This window comes from Macaca mulatta, chromosome 6 (genome assembly GCF_049350105.2).
Source record: "Macaca mulatta isolate MMU2019108-1 chromosome 6, T2T-MMU8v2.0, whole genome shotgun sequence".
Lineage (NCBI taxonomy): Eukaryota > Metazoa > Chordata > Mammalia > Primates > Cercopithecidae > Macaca > Macaca mulatta.
The window spans coordinates 81223448-81247355 of record NC_133411.1 but is presented as its reverse complement, the minus strand read 5'-3'; the positions used below and the strand labels follow the sequence as shown (position 1 = coordinate 81247355).

Here is a 23908-nt window from a genome sequence, read left to right as displayed (position 1 = left end):
ATTCCAGCCTGCCTAGGCTGTGGGAGTGAAACCCTGTCTCAAATTTAAAAAAAAAAAAAAAATTGGACTTTTTTTTTTTTTTTATAGGGCTGGGTGAATGTAGTTCTGTCTCCTACCAGAGTAGCCAGACATTTGGGAGCCAGGCCTCCCTGATTCAGGCACAAATACCCGCACACTTCTTAGACAATAGCTAAGAGTTAATCATACCCAGGCATTTCAAATATTATAAACAAGTTGTACTGGTTAGCTTTACAGTAAGGCCTGAGGCTTCAACATCTGTAGGGTATAGTCTGGTAGCCAAAAAAAGCTTCCCCAAATGGCAATTGTTTGGGATTACCCTGGGGACTCCTACTTACATATAGCTCTAGAAATGTAAATACAAGTCATATAATTTCATCCATCACTGGCTATAGGTAGAACCCAACTATCCAAAATTTCTGCTCTATTAAATCTAATTCATTACGTTTCATTAAAATGGTAAATGATGTGTAATAGTCAAGATTTTGGCTAATTATTATACAAATGAAACAATAGATTCTTACATGGCAGAAAAGCCTTTTTTTTTTTTTTTTTTTTTTTAATCAGGGTCAAATATATCTGTATCAACAAGTATTCTTTGAAGTATTTTTTGATCTTGCTAATTTTGCTAATCATTAGGAAATTCGTGAAAGTTGGTATTGTGATTGTTAAATATTTCCCAGGAATGAAAGAAGCAATTTCCCACTTTTCTGGATGAGCTGAACATAATGCTACGGTTCTTGCATAATGAGTAAAAGAAAGTCTTGACATTAATACATACAATATTGTTTCTCAATACATTTATTAAATACATTAGACTACAATATGCATTACCTTAAAGTCAATATATCATCTTTTAAATGCAGGAGGGCTAATTTTTTCAGTAGGAATGTGTAATTAGCAAAGGCGCAAGAGGCCATATGACAGTAGAATAGAGCTGGCAGAGGCAGGGGAGGAAAGCCGGGTGGAACCCTGCTATCTTTCTGGGTCAGGGTTAGTCTGTACCGGTTAAACGGTGAAAGAGGAAAGGTCAGCGCAGGAATTTGGTATTTTCCTGACATCTCCAGATGCAAGTCCGGACTCTAGGACTTCTCTAGACTGTGAAAGCAGACCACGATTCTTCCTTGCACGCACCTAAGTGGCAGTAGGTTTAGGATGAAGGTGGCGGGGCGGAGGCCGGCGGTCCTCGCCCGTGCCCTCTGCACCCCTGTCCCGAGGTCGGGATGGCCGCGCCCACTCTGGGTAAATTTCAGGAGGGCCTGCGCGGGGCTGGAGAGCTCCGCCGGGATAAGCGAACAGTAATCCTGCGAAGGTCGGCATTAAAGGAATACGCAAAATCAGCGTTGTAGCCCCCGCGGCTTAACCTCATCTATTTTTATATCTAAGCCAAGGTGACTCTTGAATACCAGGCCATCGCCCTGAGCTGGGCGTCGCGCTGCCGGGTGACGGCGGCCGGGGCGGGGAGAGGGGGCGCGGGTGGCTAGGCGGGGGCCGCGTGGCACCCCCGGGCTGGCCAAGGCCGCACCTGCCGGCCGGCGCTTGAGAGCCTGGGCTGGAGGGAGGCAGGGCGGCGTCGCCGGCTCCGAGGAGGGGCCGCTCCGCGCGGGCGGGTGGGGGGATTCGCGGTGGGCGCGGGCGCGGAGCGGAAGCGAAGGCTGGAGGCGCTGCGGCGCTAGTGCGTCACGTCGTCGGAGGGCACGGTGGGCCGCGGCCGACCCGCGACGAGGAGCCGGGCGTCCGGGGCGAGCGGGAGGCGGCCGCACCAGTCCTGGCAGCCGCACCAGCCCTGGCAGGCGCGAGCGGTGCGGCCCGGGACCGGCCGGAGGTCGCCAGCGAGCAGCCGCCGGCTCCATTCATTCGCGCGGCTCCGCCTCCTTTCCCGGGCTCTTCCAGCGGCTCCCGGGGCGCGTCTGAGGTGAGTGCGCTCCCTATCCCCGGCGCGGACGTGGGGTGAGGCCGAGGCGGTCGCGCCAGGCCCTCGCCCCCGCCGGCGCCAGTCCCACGGACACCGAGCGGCGACGCGGGACACCGGCTGTGAATGGCCCCTTGGGGCTGGGCCTGGCGCAGACCAGTGCGGGCCGCCTGGACCCGGGGCTCGCGTCCAGCTGGCGGCGGTCTGCGGGAATCCCGTAGGGCGTGTGGCGCCCCCAGGTGCGCTGGCCTCCGCCTCGGCGCCACCATTTTGTGTGAGGGAATGCTGGTCTTCTCCCCTCGCCTCCGCCGCGGGCCAGTTCGCAGCTGCGGCTGGCCGCCCCCTCCCCTCGTCCTCTCCCCACCTGGATGCTTGGCGTGCGCGCTGATTGCTTTGGCTTGGGGAGACGCGGACTCGGGGAGGTGTGGAACTTAAGCGTTTAGACTCGGTTCACGCGACCAGGTGGCCTCCAGAGATGCTCTGACCGTCTTCCCTTACCTGTAACTACTTTTGGAATAGATACTGTATGATTCTCTCTCCTTTAGAATGCAGGTCGTTGCAGTTTTGTCCTAATTGTGTTCTCAGCTCTCCATTATGCCATTTTTCAAGAGGCCTATGCCTTAGGAGGTAAAGCCTTGAACCCTGGGTGGTTTATGGCTCGGGGGTCTGGATTACACTGACTCCCATGACTGTCCTTGGGGAGAAAGGATGAAGCATTTCACTGGCTTTTTAGCGTCTGGGAAGCGGCGTGGGTATCGTATCGGGGTGGATTCGAAAATAACCACCTGATGCAGGTCACCTTTCCCCGCTGGGAGAGCAGTTCTTAACGTAAATTAAAACGGTGTGTACGGATTTTTTGTGGAGTTGGAACTGGAGGGACATATTTCTAAAAAATTTCCAGAAGGGAAAGTTTTCATTGTGATTCTCAGAGAACTGTGACACAGTTTGTCATTTTCAAGGTTCCTGAGAATTTGGGAAATATTTTAATTCGTTGGCTCCTCGCGAATTACTCTACTTACGAACTGAGCAGATTATACCCAAGCCATTTGTATTTTTCATTGCATCACAGACAGGGATTACAATCGGGAATGCTGGCTGTTGCATAATAAACACATTTGGGCCCTGGAGGGAATTCACCGAAGTGGATCTGGGTTTGGTGTGCCATGCGATTTTATTTTTTACACAGGATGTACAGATAATCTTTGCAAACTACGTCCCTTATCCTACTATGAAGTGTTGACAAGAGGAAAGATTTTTAGTGACTAGTATGGACCAGACTAAATTTTTTAGTATTTTAGTTTTGCTTGTTTTGGAGGAAAGGCAAGGAATGAGATGGCGAGAGGCACCTGGGAAAAGTCCGTTTGTCCTAACACTCGAAGTGCAAAGATAAAATATGATCATTATAGTGGACTTTTCTCCTTAAATTAATGATGAGGATCTGTTTGGGGAACTTAGAAATAGCTTATGTGAATAGCAACGTTGACCTTCCACATGAGTGACCATAAATTAAGATGTCTTACCTGTGGATTTTAGGTTCTAAAAGGCTTCAAATTAGTCTGACCTTTGAGATAGTATTCAAGTCATTACAAATGCTATCATTTATTTAATAAAGATGGAATATATATCCAACAAAGGATTTTGATTTGGAGAAAACTAATTAAGTGCTTTTGAGGAAAGATTTCCATGTCACCCTCCTTATTAAACTTCTCATTTTCTGTTTTGTTGAAAACTCCCACTAATTTTGTCTTCAAACAAGTGATTCCATATCGTGTACCATCTCTGGCAGAAATATCATGCTTCCCATTAAAACTATGTTTGTTCTATAGGGAGAATTATGGAGGCAAGAAGAACCTTAGACATTTAGAGATGAGTCTTGGTTTAGGGAATTTAAGTAAGCAAAGCTTGCCTGCTAGGGATTGCGGGTGACCTGTCTGGACCTATCCTAGGCCTATGGGGGATGAGATTTTTTTTTTTTTTTCTAGCAAATAACAGCGCTGAGTCAAACACAACTCTTACACTTTTACATTGATTCTGTTATTATACAAGTCAGAGAAGTTCACTGAATTGGTAAGATTGTATTTAATTGACTCCAGTTTGGAAGTGATCTTGGTGTGCTTTTGTCTTTGAAGTTGCTTGAGATTTTGAACATTATTTTACCAATGGTTGAGAAATTGAAAACAAAAACCTAATATTTTTCTCTATTAGCTCCTGCCTAAATACTCCGTTTTAAGCCTTAAGCATATTATGTTCAGTCGTCTGCCTAAAAATTCAGTAAGATTTACTTTTTAAAGGTAAGTACAACATAAGAGAGTTGAGTATTCATGTAGAGGTTCCAACAGTATCTGTCTAGCTCACGCCTGTAATCCCAGCACTTTGGGAGGCCGAGGCGGGCGGATCACGAGGTCAGGAGATCGAGACCATCCTGGCTAATAGGGTGAAACCCCGTCTCTACTAAAAATACAAAAAATTAGCCGGGTGTGGTGGTGCGCGCCTGTAGTCCCAGCTACTCGGGAGGCTGAGGCAGGAGAATGGCGTGAACCTGGAAGGCGGAGCTTGCAGTGAGCCGAGATCGCGCCACTGCACTCCAGCCTGGACGACAGAGTGAGACTCCGTCTCAAAAAAAAAAAACAAAACCAAAAAAAACCAAAAAACAGTGTCTGTCAAGGATTCTGTATAAAGGATTGTTGGTTGGGTAGGAAGTTAAAACTTGTATGTTCCTTCCCCTGACATTTTGTGATTCTAAGTGGAAAAAAGGAATTGTGTGATTATCGTATTTAAGATGATAGTCTCCTCCCATGCCATTATTTTTTGTATATTTAGCCCTGAAATTTAAGTTCTAAATTTGGTATGCCTCAGTGGTAGTAGGAATATTTCACAGTTGTTTCAATGATAACAATAAAATCACCAAGGTAGAATTATTAAGGAAAAGGTGTGATGATTTAAAGATAGTGAAGGAAAAACTAGTAATTTATCAGATATCCTAGAATACTTATTAGACTCTTGGAATTTTAGAGTTGGTATATGATACCTTAACGTTTACGTGCTCTGTATAGGGGACTACTCATCTATGCTAGCCTGTTTTTTAGGCTAGAATTGTGACTTGCCTAGATTCCTTCCACCCCCACATGTGTGTGTGTTTTTTTTTTTTTTTTTTTTTTTTTTAAGAATACAGTTTTGGTTACTAATTGTTCCAATAAAATGCTAGTTTTAGGCTAAACAAAGGTAGGTTTCATTTATTCCACAAACATTGAGTGTCTGTTGTGTGTTGTAGGGCACAAACAGGCCCTACTGTCATGGAGTCTATAGTTTAGTGTAAAGTATTGTGGATTACAATGTTAACAATTCCTTAAGGTCTAACTATACAAAGGTTTTTGAAAATACAAGTTGGGAACAAATTTAGCAAATTGCATATTTCAAAAAGTGCCAAGTTGCATGTTGTCACACTTTATTTGTAACTTCTCAGGTATAGAATTAGTTTAATTTGGAAAATTCATTCCAGTAGTCCTTGTAATGTGTACTGTTAGGCTGGGTACAAAAACATGAATGTGCAAAGTAATCTAGAAATTCAGTGTTAAAGATGAGACAAACATAAAGGAGATAATCCTGTCCTGTGAGTGAACTGAACAAAGTAATATGGGGCTTGCAGAGGAGGGCTGCATTAATTCTGTCTGAATGACTCTGGAAGGGCTTTACAGAGGCGGTGACAGTTGAACTTGGTCTTGAACAATGGATGAGTGAGAACTTGTCAGAAGTTTTTGGGGATGTAGGATACGATGAAAGACAGTCCCAGCAAATGCTCAAGCGTAGAGTTATAACCGGTCCTGTTCTGAAAACAGGGAAGTCAGTTGATCTGGCCCAGGTCCCATGGTGGTTGGGGCCTGATTGTGAATGGATGTGTATGAGTTTTGCTCCATGGTGATGGGGAACCAATAATGGGTTTTCGAAGAAAGGAATGAACAGAATGGGGTTCTCTCTGTCTCTTTTTAGGAAGATCATTCCAATAGCAGTTTAAACATTGGATTGGAGTGGAGAAAAGATACGAGCCTTTATGATAATCTTGGCAAAGCCTTGAAGCAAAGCTGTGGCTGTGGAGGTGACAGAGGAGGGGCTAGAGTTGAGACACATCTGCTGAAGTAGAAAGGCAGTATTTGAGGTCGAAGGAGATGTGCTTCGGTGTCACATAGACTGGATTTAAGTCAGGGCACCAGGACTCTGCTGCCATGGTTGTGTAAATGAGGGATAGTTACTTAGGCTTGGCTTCTTTAGCTGTAAAATGAGTATGAGACATACTTTGCAAGCTTATTGAAATGGCCAGAAGTAGTGTATAAAGCTCATTGACTGACATGTGATATGTGCATAATGATAGTATCACCCAATTTTGTTAATGATGACAATGAAGAGTTGTGTTAAGGGAAAAGAATGACTGAGTGGGCCGGGCGCGGTGGCTCAAGCCTGTAATCCCAGCACTTTGGGAGGCCGAGACGGGCGGATCACGAGGTCAGGAGATCGAGACCATCCTGGCTAACACGGTGAAACCCCGTCTCTGCTAAAAAATACAAAAAACTAGCCGGGCGCGGTGGCGGGCGCCTGTAGTCCCAACTACTCGGGAGGCTGAGGCAGGAGAATGGCGTGAACCCGGGAGGCGGAGCTTGCAGTGAGCTGAGATCCAGCCACTGCACTCCAGCCTGGGCGGCAGAGCCAGACTCTGTCTCAAAAAAAAAAAAAAAAAAAAGAATGACTGAGTGGAGGATGACTTCAACAGGTTTTAGCATACAACTGGGTAGGTGGTTGCTTTGTTAATATAGAATGTGAGGAGAGGAAGAAGAGAGGATTGTAGAGGGAGAGAAGGTAACATTTTTTTTCTTTTGGAAGATGGAGTCCCTTTTTTTGTTTTTTGTTTTTTTTTCTCTTTTTTTGGAAGATGGAGTCTCGCTCTGTTGCCCAGGTTAGAGTGCAGTGGTGCAATCTTGGCTCACTGCAACTTCTGTCTCCTAGGTTTAAATGATTCTCCTTCCTCAGCCTCCTAAGTAGCTGGGATTATAGGTGTCCACCACCACGCCTGGCAGATTTTTGTATTTTTAGTAGAAACAGCATTTTACCATGTTGTCCAGGCTGGTCTTGAACTCCTGACCTCAAGTGATCTGCCAGCCTTGGCCTCCGAAAGTGCTGGGAGCCACCATGCCTGGTCAACTTTGGATATACTTTATTTAGGTTTGGGTTTCCTGAGGGAGAATCCAGGTAGAGGTATTGCGTGAACTGTTGCAAATATGAATCAGAGATCTAGGCAGATGATAGATAGTCGGGAGCTACCAGTGTATATATTTGGTAAATGGAGCCTCTAGACGGGATAAGATTTCTAAGTAAGAGCAAGTGGAATAACTGAGGCTTGTAGTTAGGTGAAATATTGTGAATTGAAATGTTAAAAGGTTCCTTAAGTCCAAATGCACACAATTTTTGAAAATATGAATTGGGAACAAATCCATTTATTAGACTGTTTTTATTTTTGAAATGGAGCCTCACTCTGTCACCTAGGATGGAGTGAGTGGTACAATCTTGGCTCACCACAACCTCTGCCTCTGGGTTCAAGTGATTTTTAGTAGAGACGGGGTTTCACCCTGTTAGCCAGGATGATCTCAATCTCCTGACCTCGTGATCCGCCCGCCTCGGCCTCCCAAAGTGCTGGGATTACAGGTGTGAGCCACTGGCCCTCGGCCTTATTTAGAAATCTTATCCTGTCTAGTGGTTCCATTTACCAAATATATACACTGGTAGCTCCTATATCTGTATTATCTGCCTAGATCCCTCTCCAGAAAGTCGGATTGTCCTGAGTGTCAAGGAAAGACAGAAACTTTTAAGTGACAGAAGGTGGTCAGTTTGGTGTAGTCTATCATAAGGTCAAGAGAAGTAAGAATGAAAATAATCAGTTGAATTTGGAACTTGGAGGGTTATTGTAGATCTTATGAGTAGTAGCATTAATATAGTGATAAGGACAGAAGCCAATTTATTCATAGAAGTGGAGAAAAAGTCAGTGAGTTTGACTTACTGTTATACAATGAAAGATAAAGTACTAAACCATACTAATAAAGAATTTTGTAGTCTGAAAGCTTTTATACATGTATACCAGTGCTTTCAAGTTTGGATTGACTTGTGATGTACCTAATTAATTTATTCTGAGACTTCCATCAACAGTAGTTGCTACTCAGTGCAGTTCTACAGTTTAAGCCCATAGGCATAGGTTTGAATCCTGACTTTGCTGTTTCTAGCTGCCTGACTTTTATTAAGATACTGAATCCCTCCTGGCCTCAGTTTCCTCATCTGTAAGAGTGGTTATTACAGAATTCATCTCAAAATGTTGTTGACAGAATTACCTAAATGTGCTAATGTATTAATGGTGAGCTACTAATATTATTATCAGCGGAATTAGGATAGCTTTTAGTATCTAGTTCAATGATCCTCATCTTCTTATCTTTTCTCCCTTTTATTATCTCTCTACACCCACCCCATGTACCATGTATGACACTTCGTTGAGGTTCTCTTCTTTTCTAATAGTGATGGGGTCTCGCTTTGTTGCCAAGGCTGGTCTTGATCTCCTGGCCTTAAGCAGTCCTTTCACCTCAGCTTCCCAAAGTGCTGGGATTATAGGCATGAGCTACCATGCTCAGCTGAGGTACATTTCAAAGCAGTAATTTACTTCCTTATTTTAAAAAAATCGTGATGTATCTGTCTCTCATCAATCAGAACTTTTGATTTATGTGAGATATAACCACAAGTTGAGTTGATAGAAATGTTAAAAATTAAGAAAACCTTCATTTTTTGTTAGTTTGTGTATTAATGTGAAGGAAATGTATGTTTTTTGGTTTTTGTTTTTTTGAGATGGAGTCTTGCTCTGTCGCCCAGGCTGGAGTGCAATGGTGCGATCTCAGCTCACTGTACCCTCCGCCTCCCAGGTTCAAGCAATTCTCCTGCCTCAGCCTCTTGAGTAACTGAGACTACAGGCATGTGCTACCGTGCCTGGCTAATTTTTTATGTTTTTAGTAGAGATGGGTTTCGCCATGTTGGCCAGGCCGATCTCGAACTCCTGTTCTCAGATGATCCACATGCCTCGGCCTCCCAAAGTGTTGGGATTACAGGTGTGAGCCACCATGTCCAGCCTTGTTTTGTTTTTAAAAACTGAAAATAATTCATGTTAGCCCCCTCTATAGTTTTTATGGGTCCCAAACTAAGAGGCTGTCTTCTAATTTTAGATATGGTACTGTTCTCTATTAATTATTTATACTCATGAGTGGAAAATATAGCTAAATTTAGCAAAAAAGTACCCCAATTTTTTTTTACTTTTTAATTTTTCAACTTTTATTTTAGGTTCAGGAGTACATGTGTAGATTTGTTAAATGGGTGAATTGCATGTTGCTGGGGTTTGATGTACAAAATGATTAGTCACTGAGGTAGTGTGCATAGTACCTGATAGGTAGCTTTTTGGCCCTTACACTCCTCCCACCCTCTATGTTCAAGTAAGCCCTGGTGTCTGTTGTTCCCTTCGTCGTGTTCATGTGTACTCAGCATTTAGCTCCCATTTATAAGTGAGAACATGTGGTATTTGGTTTCTCTTCCTTTGTTAATTCCTTTAGGATAATAGCCTCCATCTGCATGCATCCATGTTGCAGCAAAGGACATGATGTTTTTGTTTATTTGTTTGTTTGTATTTTTGAGACAGAGTCTCGCACTGTCACCCAGGCTGGAGTACAGTGGCGCAATCTGGGCTCACTGCAACCTCTGCCTCCCAGCTTCAAGTGATTCTCCTACCTCAGCCTCCCAAGTAGCTGAGATTACAGGTGCCTGCCACCAAGCCCCCCTAATTTTTTTGTATTTTTAATAGAGACGGGGTTTCATTATGTTGGTCAGGCTGGTCTCGAACTCCTGATCTCATGATCTGCCCTCCTTGGCCTCCAAAGTACTGGGATTACAGGCGTGAGCTGCCTGGCCTTGTTCTCTTTTTTTTTTGGATTATGTAGTATTCCATGAAATACCCAAATTGTAGACATCTTGATATTTGGCTTTAGAATATAATATATATCTAAAAATACTTGAAGTTAATTTCAAACCGTGAAAGAAGAAATAGAAGTGATTCTGAATAAATTTTGTTTGGAGAATACTAATTTTTTTGTATCTGAGTAGCGTCCATGGATGGAAAAAAATGGCATACTGGCTTGGATAGACTCAAGGGAAGTTCTTGTGCCTGTGACAGTACTTACAATGGGCACAGAGAAGTTTCTCCTGTCTCTAGCTGGAAACATACCAACTGTAACTAACAGTATTCTTTGACTAGTTTGTTGGCTGGTCATGTTTTCATGCACTGTAATTAATTCATTTTTGGGTAGAATTCATTGTTGGAAAGTCCCAGTTCTTTTACCCTTTAAAGATAGGCAAAATAAGTCTAAACTTCTAAACTTTTCATCAGCATATTGATTCTTCAAATATTTTACGGGTAGATTTTTTTTTTTTTTTTTTTTTTTGAGATAAGGTCTGGCTCTATCACCCAGGCTGGAGTGCAGTGGTGCAGTCTAGTCTTGACTCACTGCAGCCTCTACCTCCCTACAACCTCTGCCTCCCGGACTCAAGCCATTCTCTCTCAGCCCCCTGAGTAACTGGGACTACAGGTGCATGCCACCACGGCCAGTAATTTTTTGTAGAGATGGCGTTTTGCCATGTTGCCCAGGCTGGTCTTGAACTTGTGAGCTCATTGGCTCTGCCCACCTTGGCTTCCCAAAGTGTTAGGATTACAGGTGTGAGCCACTATGCCCGGCCAAGGGTAGCTTTCTTGCCTCCCTTCCACAGTGGGAATTTTTTCTCCCAATTTCAGTTCCTTATCTGGTGTATCATGGTTTCGAGATCTTTTGCCCTCTTGGCCTTCTCCGTTGGAGGCATTCCAGTTTTGCAGTGTGAATTTTTTTTGAGGTAGAGTCTTACTCTGTTGCCCAGGCTGGAGTTCTGTGGCGCCATCTCGACTCACTGCAACCCTTGCCTCCAGGGTTCAAGCGATTCTCCTGCCTCAGTTTCCCGAGTAGCTGGGATTACAGGCACGTGCCACCATGCCAGGCTAATTTTTTTTTTTTTTTTTTTTGAGACGGAGTCTCGCTCTATCACCGAGACTGAAGTGCGGTGGTGCAATCTCAGCTCACTGCACACTCCGCCTCCCAGGTTCATGCCATTCTCCTGCCTCAGCCTCCCAAGTATCTGGAATTACAGGCGTCCGCCATCACACCTGGCTAATTTTTTTTTTTTTTGTATTTTTAGTAGAGACGAGGTTTTACCATGTTAGCCAGGATGGTCTTGATCTCCCAAAGTGCTGGGATTACAGGCATGAGCCACCGCGCCTGGCCCTTTTTTTCCTTAAGATGTACACCTTGGAAGGGAATAAAACACTGCAGATACTGTCTGATCCATGAAAAATGGAATATTTTTCCATCCCTGGATGGAAAATTTATTTCATCTTAAAAAAAACCTTGGTTATGGTTCATATTTAATCTAGTATCATCTAAATCTCAAGGTCTTCTTATTTGTATCTGTCCTGCAATGAATAATTAAAAAACTATAGTGCAATGTAGTGAATTTTATTTTTCCCCTAGCTCTATTTTGGAGTAACTCATTAAAGAAATATTTGGACAAATAAAATAAAATACCTAGGAATAAACTTAACCAAGGAAGTAAAAGATCTCTACAATGAAAACTGTAAAACATTGATGCAAGAAATTGAAGAGGACATAAAAAATGGAAAGATACTTCATGTCCATATATTAGAAGAATCAATATTGTTGAAATGTTCATATTACCCAAATCAATCTACAGATTCAATGCAATTTCTATCAAAATACCAATGACATTCTTCACAGAAATAGAAAAAAAAAATCCTAAAATGTATGTGGAACCACAAAAGACCCAGAATAGCCAAACCTATCCTGCGTAAAAAGAACACAACTGAAGAAATCATATTATCTGACCTCAAATTATACTACAGAGCTGTAGTAATCAAAACAGCATGGTACCAGCATAAAAACAGACATGTAGATCAATGGAACAGAATAGAGAATCCAGAAATAAATCTCTGTACATCTACAGTGAACTCATTTTTGACAAAGGTAACAAGAACATATATTGGGGAAAGGAAAATCTCTTCAATAAATGGTGCTGGGAATACTGGATATCCATATGCAGAAGAATGAAACTAGACCCGTATCTCTTGCCATATACAAAAACCAAATCAAGAAGGACTAAAAACTGAATCTAAGACCTCAAACTATGAAACTGTTAACGTAAAACATTGGGAAAACTCTCCAGGGCATAGGAGTGGGCAAAGATTACATGAGCAGTACTCCACAAGACAGGCAACCAAAGCAGAAATGGATAAGTGGGATCATGTCAAGTTAAAAAGCTTCTGCATAGCAAAGGAAACAGCAAGGTGAAGAGACAGCCCACAGAATGGGAGAAAATATCTGCAAATTCTCTATCTGACAGGGAATTAATAACCGGAATATATAAGGAACTCAAGACAACTCAGTAGTTGAAAACACAAAATATTCTGATTAAAAAATGAGCCAAAGATCTGAGTAGATATTTCCTTAAAAAAAGACATACAAATAGCAAACTGGTATATGAAAAGGTACTCAACATCATTGATCATCAGCAGAATGGAAATCAAAACTACAATGAGGCCAGGCACCGTGGCTCATGCCTACAGGGTGGCTGAGGTGGACAGATTGCTTGAGCTTAGGAATTCGAGACCAGCCTGGGCAACATGGTGAAACCCCATCTCTACAAAAACTACCAAAAAATTAGCTGAATGTGGTGGTGCATACCTGTGGTCCCAGCTACTTGGAAGGTTGAGGTAGGAGGATCTCTTGGGCCTAGGAGATTGAGGCTGCAGTGAGCAGGGATTGCATCACCACATTCCAGCCTGGACAACAGAGTAGACCCTGTCTCAAAAACAAAAGCAAAAACCAACAAAAAACAAACTACAGGGAGATATCTCACCCCAGTTAAAATGGCTTTCATCCAAAAGACAGGCAATAACGAATGCTGGTGAGGATGTAGAGAAAATGGAACCCTCTTATACTGTTGGTGGGAATGTAAATTACTATAACCACTATGGAGAACAGTTTAGAGGTTCCTTGCAATTTAAAAATAGAGCTACCATATAATCCAGCAATCCCACGGCTTGATATATACCCAAAAGAAAGAAATAAATCAGTATATCAAAGAGATTTCTGCACTCCCATGTTTATTGCAGCACTATTCATAATAGCTAAGATTTGAAAGCAACTTGAGTGTCAATCATCGAATGAATGGGTAAAGAAAATATGGTACATATACACAATAGAGTATTATTCAGACATAAAAAGGAATGAGATCCTATCATTTGCAACAACAGAGATGGAACTTGAGATCATTATGTTAAGTAAAATAAGCCAGGCACAGAAAGACAAACTTTGCATGCTCTCATTTATGGGAGCTAAAAACATTAAAACAATTAAATTCATGGAGATGGAGCGTAGAGTGATGGTCACCAGAGGCTGGGAAGGGTAGTGGGTGGTCCAGGGAAGTGGGTCTGGTCAGTGGGTGCAAAAACATATTAGATTGAATGAAGAAGATCTAGCGCTTGATAGCTCAACATTGTGATGACAGTCAGCAGTTTATTCCACTTTTAAAAATAAAGTGTGATTGGATTGTTTGTGACACAAAGGATAAATGCTTCAGGTGATGGATGTGATTATTATTATTATTTTTGACATAGAGTCTTGCTCTGTCACCCAGGCTGGAGTGTGGTGGTGCAGTCTCGGCTCACTGCAACCCCCGCCTCCCAGATTCAAGCAGTTCTTCTGCTTCAGCCTCTTGAGTAGTTAAGACTACAGGCATCCGCAACCATACCTGGCTAATTTTTTGTATTTTTAGTAGAGACGAGGTTTCACCATGTTAGCCAAGCTGGTCTTGAACTCCTAACCTCAGGTGATCTGCCCATCTTGGCCTTCCAAAGTGCTGGGATTAAAGGTGTGAGCCACTGTGCCTGACCTTATGTGATTATTTACCCTGATGTGATTATTATGCATTGTATCCTGGATCAAAATATCTCATGTACCCCATAAATATATACACTGTTATGTACCCACAAAAATTAAAAATAAAAGATATATTGGGTAGGCATTTTACTTCGTCAGTTGTTATATTTCCTATTTTTTTTTTAACTTTAGCTTTAAAACACTTGACTTCATTTTTATTGCGTAGTAACCATTTAAAAATTCTGAAGAAGAGGGGTCACGGCGTTTAGATATAGAAAAGTCTGAAGAAACTTTATTACAAGGTTTAAAAACATTTAACTCCTAAGGAGTGACTGAATAATCTGGTTGTTATATTCTATAATTGTATTACACTTAGATACATCATGGATTACGTTGGCCTTTTGTCTTGACCTTTAAACCTGGCCACCAGGTTAAACTCCTCTGGAGACAGATCGTGTAGGCTCATAGCTGAACTCGGCCACTTCCTAGCTGTGTGAACTTGGACAGCTTACTTAACCTCTCCACATCTGAGGCTCCTCATTCAGAAAGTGTGTATAGGAATACCTGATTCATAGGATCATTTCGAGGAATGAGATGTGTAGAGTGTTTCAACACAATGCAAGGTGCAAGATAAGCAATCAGTAAATTTGGTGGTTCTCTTGTTATTATCATCAGAAAATACATTCTGAGTTTAAAAAAATGATTGTAAATGACATTTTGAGGTTATTATCCTTTTGTAAATTAAGACCTTTCTTCCTAGTTTCCATCTCCAGGTGAGCTGTAAGTGCTTGGAAGGAAAGTAATCAATTGTAGACCTGTATGACAGTAATCAGCTGTAGACCTGTAGATCGCTGATAGCTGATCATTTGGCTCATCCTCACTTTTTACCTGTGCTGAAAAAGTAGATTATTTCTCTCTGTAGTTCTGAGCCTGGTAGGAGAGACAGATGAAGAAAAATGAACATTATTATGTATTATGTATTGTTATGTGATAAGTATATTAAAAGATTTATGCACAAGGTACTTACCATAACAGTCCCTCAACTTGTCTCCCTTCATTTCTTCCTACCAATCCAATCTATATGTAGCTGTCAGATAATTTGTCTTAAAGAATAGCCTTGAATGTCTCTTTCATGCCCGAGGTCCCTTAATGGCCTGCTGCTTGTATACCAAGTGAGGTCTAAACTCTTTAATCTGGGATTCTTGGCCTGCTATGTTCTCTGCTTAATCTATTTTCCTAGTACTTTCACCACCATTTGTCTTTATATACCTTAATTCTCTTGGTAAATCCAACTGCTTGCCATTCTTGATATACTTTCAGTCATCCATTCAGCATATTCTTTTTTTTTTTTTGTGAGGCGGAGTCTCACAAAAAAAAAAAAAAAGAGGGCACGATTTCAGCTCACTGCAACCTCTGCCTCCCGGGTTCACGCCATTCTCCTGCCTCAGCCTCCCAAGTAGCTGGGACTACAGGTGCTCGCCACCATGCCCGGCCAATTTTTTGTATTTTTAGTAGAGATGGGGTGTCATCGTATTAGCCATGATGGTCTCGATCTCCTGACCTCATGATCCTCCCGCCTCAGCCTCTGAAAGTGCTGGGATTACAGGCGTGAGCCACCGCGCCCGGCCTCAGCATGTTTTTTTTTAGGGTCTTCCCTGCTATCTGCCTGTTGAAAGGCCGTCTGTTACTTTTTATCTAGCAGCATGTTCTTGTTCATCTGTGGCAGCTCTTCCTCCTAGCACCAGTGTGTGGTTTATTTATACAGACTTTTATTCAGTCATTCATTTATTTAGTAAATATGCTTTGAAGTTAAATAAGACTACTATCTCTTGTCCTTTCTTCCCATGGGCCTGCTACCAATGAGAGGTAAGAATTGTACTGAATCTGGGTAAATAAGCCCACCTGAGTTTGCAAGAGAGTAGCATGAGCAGGTTAATGAGGCCGTGGCTCCAAGTACAGAGTTGGAGAGGCCCAAAAGGACAGAATTAGAGAATCTGTGGTTTAGAGGCTGACATTTTTCCAAATTGCTGAGATACTCTGCTACATAGTGGCAGCCCATGGTTATATTTCTTAGTTGTCTAGTGAAAATACTAGGGAGTTTGGTCGAGTAGTGGTGGGGATTGTGACTCAGCAGAATATTTCGCAAATGGTATGCCAAAATTAAGTGCCAAGTTTTGTTTTGTTTTTGCTTTTGATGTAAGTTAGACATGTTTCCTTTAAAATCAAAACATCAGTCTTCATTGTTCTAAATGAGACAAATCTCTGTGCTATTTTATGTTAAAAATATCTACAACAGTGAACATATAGTTTAGACTCCTGTTTTTAAAAATTGGTTGTATCCTGGAGGTTTACTATGTCCAACCCCTTTTAACTTTAATAAAGTCCCTGTATAGTCAAATACGTGGTAGAGAAGCTAGGATAATGTAAGGAATTTTATATTGTCAATGTTGAAATGGACACAGTTTTATGGTTTATTAATTTAAGTACTTATTTTATCTTTCCTGATCTTTGTACACTGCAGATTATATTTAGTAGTCTGGGTTGTGAAGTACCAGAGTTGCTGACACATTCCACAGGCAAATGTATTACTTTACTGTACTATGGTATGTAGTAGAGTCATGTGGCAGCTTCAATTACAAGCCCATTTCTGTTTCTTTCTCTCTTAAATATCTATTAATTTATTGTTAGACTTCTGCAAATGTTTCGGGGCGTGTAAGTAGCATTCTCTATATCTTGCTCGTAGAATATAGATAGTAAGATAATGATTTATTATCCATTCCGGGTGTGGTAATTCAGTTTGTATTTTGTGTTCCAGCTGTTGAGCACCTTTGAAATAATCTTTTTTTTTTTTTTTTGAGACGGAGTCTCGCTCTGTTGCCCAGGCTGGAGTGCAGTGGTGTGATCTCAGCTCACTGCAACCTCCGCCTCCCGGGTTCAAGCGATTCTCCTGCCTCGGCCTCCCCAGTAGCTGGGACTACGGGTGCCTGCTACCATGCCCGGCTAATTTTTGTATTTTTAGTAGAGATGGGGTTTTGCCGTGTTGGCCAGGCTGGTCTCAAACTCATGACCTCAGGTGATCCACCCGCCTTGATCTCCCGAGGTGCGGGATTACAGGCGTGAGCCACTGCTCCCGGCCTCTTTATGAGTTTCATTTCAGCCTTATGAGTCCTGCTTTGCCTCCCCAGGATAGAACACTAAAAGCTCATATTCTGTCTCCCTTGGAATTAGGATGGAGGCGTGTAACCCAAATTTTGCCTATCACATGTATCCAAGAGAGACTGCCCTGCAAAGTGAGCTACTGGAGGAAGGAGGCCGTAAGGGGATTTGACTTTCTTCTCTTGTGTTTCCTCCCTTGGGGCCCTCTCGTCTTCCTTCACCCTACCAGGAGTAATTACTGTTAACAGTATAATGTATCCTTCCAGACTTTGCTGTACAAACATATTAATCTTTTCAAAAACTTAGCTGGGTGTGGTGGCATGTGCCTGTAGTCTTAGCCATTCAGGAGGCTAATGTAAGAGGATTTTTGAGTCCAGAAGTTTGAGGCTATAGTGAGCTGTGGTCGTGCCACTGCACTGCAGCCTGGGTGACAGAGTGAGAGTCTGTCTCTAACAACAAACAAAAACAAAGCAAAAAACGAATGCAAGTAGGCATTTTTTCAAAAAAAGAAGTTGAGTGTTTTTGATGTTTGTTTTCCTGTTTTATGAATTTTCTATTCATGCCCTTTGTCTGTTTATTTACATCTTAGCTTAAAAAAAAAAACACTGCATTATTCGTCTGTATTAAGGTATTAGATTGTATAAGTCATATTGGTTACAATTTCCTCTGAGTTTTTTCTTTTTAGATGCAAAAGTTTTGGGCAGGGTGCGGTGGCTCACACCTGTAATCCCAGCACTTTGGGAGGCCGAGGCGGGCAGATCACCTGAGGTCAGGAGTTCGAGACCAGCCTGACCAACATGGGGAAACCCCATCTCCACTAAAAATACAAAAAATATTAGCTGGGCATGGTGGCATGTGCCTATAATACCAGCTACTTGGGAGGCTGAGATGGGAGAGTTGCTTGAACTGGGGGACGAAGCTGCAGCTAGCTGAGATCCCACTACTACACTCCAGCCTGGGTGATGGAGTGAGACTCTGTCTCAAAAAAAAAAAGTTTTGATTGATTTTTCAGTTATTAGTTGCAGCAGTTTATTCCTTTCTCAACCAGAAGGAATTTTCCTCTATGTGTTCTGTATGTTCAGGTAATTTGCCCCTGGTTACACAGCTAGTAATCCAGTTTGGCTCAAGAACAAGCTCTCTTAACCAGTATTTTATACCACCTTTCACACACTCTCAAAATCCTTTGCAATATAGCTGGATTTTGCTTTTGAAGGCCTAAAACATGCCAAATACACAGTACTTTTCATGCTTAAATGATTTCTTATCCAGGAGCATTTTCCTGTACAGGAAGAGAGAATTAAACTTTGAGTTGGAAAGAATACTTGGAAGACTTCCTCTGACATATATTAAGCAATCTTTAATCATATTAGGGCTGCCTAAGGTGCTGTGCTTTCAGACATACCAATATAATGGAAAAAAATGGACATTGGAGTCGGACTGCCGGGTTCAAATACTAGGTCTGCTGCTTACTAGTGTGCCCTTGAACAAGTTACTCAGCCACTTTGTGTCTTTGTTTCCTTTTTGGCCAAGTGAAGAGAATTAAAACACCCACCTCATGGGTTTTTGATAAAAGTTACATCAGGTAATACACATGAAGTGTTCAGAATAGAACCTGGCACATAGTCCACTATCGGATTAGTGGTTATAACTTCAAAAGACGGTTTTGCTTCCTACTTGAAATAAGAAGAGCCAACAGGTATGAATCCCATTCAGCTTCCTGCTCCATTACCTAATTTATAGGCAGTCCTAACCCATCCATAATTAAATGTTTTTACTTTCCCAGAAAACAGAAAAGGATTGCTGAACAGTGTTGAGGCCCATCTGAGATTTTGATAGTTGTAGCAGTTATTTTTGTCATATTCAAAAACTCAGCTTTCATAGTAGAAAAAGGTGAGTGGTTAGAGGAATCTAGCATTTAGGACCTTGGGGCAGGAGCGATAGAAGAATAAGTAAGTAAGGTAAAGATGATGAACTGATGTAGTACAGGGCCCAGGTTAATTAGAGAAGGAAATGATGTTAGAAAACAGGCCGGGCGTGGTGGCTCAAGCCTGTAATCCCAGCACTTTGGGAGGCCGAGATCGGCAGATCACGAGGTCAGCAGATCGAGACCATCCTGGCTAACCCGGTGAAACCCCGTCTCTACTAAAAAAATACAGAAAACTAGCCGGGCGAGGTGGCGGGCGCCTGTAGTCCCAGCTACTCGGGAGGCTGAGGCAGGAGAATGGTGTAAACCCGGGAGGCGGAGCTTGCAGTGAGCTGAGATCCGGCCACTGCACTCCAGCCTGGGCGACAGAGCGAGACTCCGTCTCGAAAAAAAAAAAGAAAACAGAAAAGGGAGGAAGCGAGAGGAATCATAATAAGGTTCAGAAATAAGGTTGAGAGCGTTGCTGATTATGTTGCCTGGATACCTAACCTATTCTCAGTGTTGGAGAGACAATTGTGAGAGGTAGGATCATGACTTGGATTGGTTGAGATAATTATTTTTTTTTGCTTGAGAATTCTTTCAGCTCTGTAGTGTACATATTTTTTTTTTTGGATCTGCCTCTCCCCACAAAGCCCCGAAATAATAACAGTAACCTGTAAGAATCATGAAATAACTTAGGAGCTGAACATGTGGAATATGTTCCCCTCTTTGAAGAATATAGTTGGCATCCAGTAATCAAAAATAAGTAGGGAAAAAATCACAATAATATAAATTTGTTTTCTAACTCTTTTCATTCTTAAGGGTATTCATTCTGTCAAATATATAATTTTTTTGGGAAAAAAGGAATTATTAAAAGGTAGATACAATATAGCAGATGCTGATGATCTTAGATCTCTTATATAACAGGTCTTGGTATTATGTCTTTTATACAGCTTACCCTGGATTAATGAGCATACCATTTGCTTAATTTGTAAATTAGTTTGGACACTTTTTACACTTCGCTGTCCATTCTGTGTCAGTTTTTTGATGAGTTCACTTAAGGCTACATTAAGCTTTCTCATTCATGTAGAATCTAGTTAGGCCTTTTGGTTTATCTCATGGACAGAGCATAAAGTACTTGACAGAATTTGATCTGACAGCTTTACAGTTACGTAACATAGAACAGAAGCTTAAAAACAACAAAAAAGAGAAGCAAGGGATTTATCATAGCAACCTATATTTCTCTCTGGAACTTTACCACCCTTCCACTGTCTCTCTAAACTAGTAGCAGAACTACTGTTAGGCTAGCAGTTTACATAGTCTTAAATTAACCAAGACTCCAAAACAAACAAAAAAACAATTCCAAGCATTTAGAGGTGAGAAGGTCTTTAGGATTATCCTGTCCAGTTGCATCACGTTACCAATGAGAGTACAGAAGCCTAAAGAGGGTAAGTAACTTGCCTGTGGTCATAAAGCTAGTTAGTGGCAGAGCCGACCCCACAGCCTAGGTCACAGAATTACAATTCTACTGCTCTTTCTGGTGTAATATGTGAATAGAATATTTAATGGTATCATTATATTTTACAAAAGAAAATGTTATGTAACCATGACAAATACTATATTTGATTTTGCATATTTAATAAAAAATAATTAAAAGTATATCTGATTGCCTGGGTTCATATTTCTTTAGCCTCACTAGTGGTATGATGTTAGTCAAGTCTCTTGAATTCCAAAACTGTTTCTTCATTTATCAAATGCGGCAGATAGGAGTTCTTTGTTATATAGTAAATGTGACAGTCTCTAAAGCCTGATAAAGGGATATTTCTCAGTAAATGTTACCTGCTGCTGTTACTGATTTATAATAATAGTTTCTAATTCTTTCATCTTCCTTTAAATTCAAATAAAATTTAGCACTGAGAATGACTGGAAACAAAAGTAATAGATTTAAGAACAGATTTGCAAACATAAAAATATTTTAGAAGAGAGATATAAGTGTGTGTGTGTCTGGGCCTTTGGAATTAGGGAAGTGTTTTCTGGTTTTTTTAATATTAAAAGCTATGATGGATATAGTTTTTTTTTTTTTTAAATTTATTTATTATTATTATACTTTAAGTTGAAGGGTACATGTGCATAACGTGCAGGTTTGTTACATATGTATACTTGTGCCATGTTGCTGTGCTGCACCCATCAACTCGTCATTTACATCAGGTATAACTCCCAATGCAATCCCTCCCCCCTCCCCCCTCCCCATGATAGGCCCCGGTGTGTGATGTTCCCCTTCCTGAGTCCGAGTGATCTCATTGTTCAGTTCCCACCTATGAGTGAGAACATGCGGTGTTTGGTTTTCTGTTCTTGTGATAGTTTGCTAAGAATGATGGATTCCAGCTGCATCCAAGTCCCTACAAAGGACTCAAACTCATCCTTTTTTATGGCTGCATAGTATTCCATGGTGTATATGTGCCACATTTTCTTAATCCAATCTGTCACTGATGGACATTTGGGTTGATTCCAAGTCTTTGCTATTGTGAATAGTGCTGCAATAAACATACGTGTGCATGTGTCTTTATAGCAGCATAATTTATAATCCTTTGGGTATATACCCAGTAATGGGATGGCTGGGTCATATGGTACATCTAGTTCTAGATCCTTGAGGAATCGCCATACTGTTTTCCATAATGGTTGAACTAGTTTACAATCCCACCAACAGTGTAAAAGTGTTCCTATTTCTCCACATTCTCTCCAGCACCTGTTGTTTCCTGACTTTTTAATGATTGCCATTCTAACTGGTATGAGATGGTATCTCATTGTGGTTTTGATTTGCATTTCTCTGATGGCCAGTGATGATGAGCATTTTTTCATGTGTCTGTTGGCTGTATGAATGTCTTCTTTTGAGAAATGTCTGTTCATATCCTTTGCCCACTTTTTGATGGGGGATATAGTTGTTTTTAAACAGTGTTCAGAAATCACAATATCTAAGGGGTTTCTCCCCTGGTGTTCTTCTGTATGCAAATTTGAGGGTATCTAAATTGTCAGACTCCAGGACACAGGGTTGTTTTGTATTTAAATAACATTTTGTATATTAAAAAATAATCTTTGACGATAATAAAAATAAGCCCAGAAGTTATTTTTTCTGTTAAAAAACCCTACTTGAAAAAGAGAATGAAGAATCACTAATTTTTATTTTCATACTTTAGTGATGTTCTACTTGCCTTTGACCTGTAGTAATGTCTTTTTGTATAGTGCTGTGTTTTCGAATGTGCTGACATACTATTGGCAATTTGGTAGATATCTTAAGATTATATTCAGGTGAACCCTTCTAGGAAATTTAATGCTGATTAGGAAAATGTATAATCTAATATATCAAATTGGTGGTTTCATAGGTCTTAGTATTTTTCCCTTTATTGTTGCACGCAAGTCTTAATAGTTTAGGGTTAAAATGTTTCTAAAAAAGTGAGTTGAGATTCTGATACATGCTACAATGTGGACGAACCTTGTGACCATTATGCACAGTGACATAAATGTGACACAAAAGGACAGTTATCCTATAATTTCACTTAAATGTTCTTAGAATAATCCATTTCATAAACAGAAAGTAAAATAGAGGTTACCAGGGGCTGGTGGGAGGAAGGAATGGATAGTTACTGTTTAATGGGTACAGACCATGTTTAGGGTGATGAAAAAGTTCTGGAAATGGGTAGTGGTGCTGGTTGCACAACATTGTGAGTATACTGAACTGTATACTTAAAAATGGTTAAAATGGTAAATTTTGTTATGTATATTTTATCACAATTATAAAAGGGGAGCAGGGATGGGATGAGAGGAGTGCTTTTTTTTTTTTTAAGTGAATTGAGAAAAATATTAGATAGTGATATAGGCACTTGACACTAAGAAAAATGTTGATGGTGGTATGCAAATTATTGAAGTTTGGACAACACTGAGATAGAGGAAAGATCAGTGGACTTAGGGATACCTGTCCTGTGTTCCAGTCTCACCCCTGCCATGACCTAATAGGGTGGGCCTGTACACCACTCTTATCTAAGGCCTGTTAGGGCCTCACACAGTGGCTTACACCTGTAATCACACTGGAGGCTGAGGCAGAAGGATCGCTTGAACCCAGGAGTTTGAGACCAGCCTGGGCAACGTAGGGAGACCTCGTCTCTATAAAAAAATACAAACTAGCTGGGTGTGATGGTGTGTGCTTGTGGTGTTAGCTACTTGGGAGGCTGAGGCCAAGACTTCCAAGACTATTTGCTACCCTAAAGTTCTCTGATTGTATGTTATGACTTTGGATCCTTTATTTAGATGACCTAGTTTGCTTATTTAATAGAATTTTATCCTTTTTAATGATCAAACTAAAATAAAATGCATATTTAGAATTTTAAATATGAAATTAGCATTTAAAATCTTCTAAGAACCATAGTATCATAGTAACAGTAGGTGAAAAAGAAATCACTTGTGAACTTGAACTTGCTATTCTATAAAACTCATGTCCATTTTGTATTCTTTATGCTGCCATATTATTTTTATATGGTTGTGATTGACCATGCTTTTATAGACAAAGTTTCTGGAAGCAGTCTTCAAATACAAATTTCCATTTCATGCTTTAGATTACAATTGCTCTTAGTAAATGAAAAATTTAAATGTGTTTCATCCATACTTCGTTTTGGTAGCTAATATTCAGGTGAATCTTTTGAATTGATTTAAGTGGAATGCTGTGACATTAATCCTCTTGAGCCTCATCTAGTCAATGATATGGTATAATAAATGTCTCAGTGCTTTACTTGGATATTTGAGTCTTTGATACAATTATTTGGACATTATATATTTGGGATCTTCTCTGTAAGAGAAGAAAAACAGTTACTACGTTCTGTT

General features: G+C 41.0%; 2 protein-coding genes across 9 annotated transcripts in view; one reads left to right on the top strand and one right to left on the bottom strand.

The window, feature by feature from the left end:
- Positions 1–803: 803 nt before the first annotated feature.
- On the bottom strand, positions 804–2340 carry LOC106998812 (uncharacterized). The gene has a single exon (XM_015140274.3). It carries the CDS (start codon positions 2197–2199, stop codon positions 1699–1701), a length of 501 nt encoding a protein of 166 aa, XP_014995760.3. The 5' UTR covers positions 2200–2340; the 3' UTR covers positions 804–1698.
- The window catches only part of FAM169A (family with sequence similarity 169 member A), an 86172-nt gene continuing 63270 nt past the window's right edge, over positions 1007–23908 (top strand). For 2 of the 8 annotated variants that reach the window (XM_078004201.1, XM_078004199.1), the window contains exon 1: positions 1007–1409. The gene's annotated coding sequence lies outside the window, so the exon portion shown is untranslated. 8 annotated transcript variants of the gene reach the window in all.

Excerpts from the sequence above, each read along its gene's own strand:
- LOC106998812 (XM_015140274.3), bottom strand. The coding sequence starts at position 2,199 with ATGGTGGCGCCGAGGCGGAGGCCAGCGCACCTGGGGGCGCCACACGCC.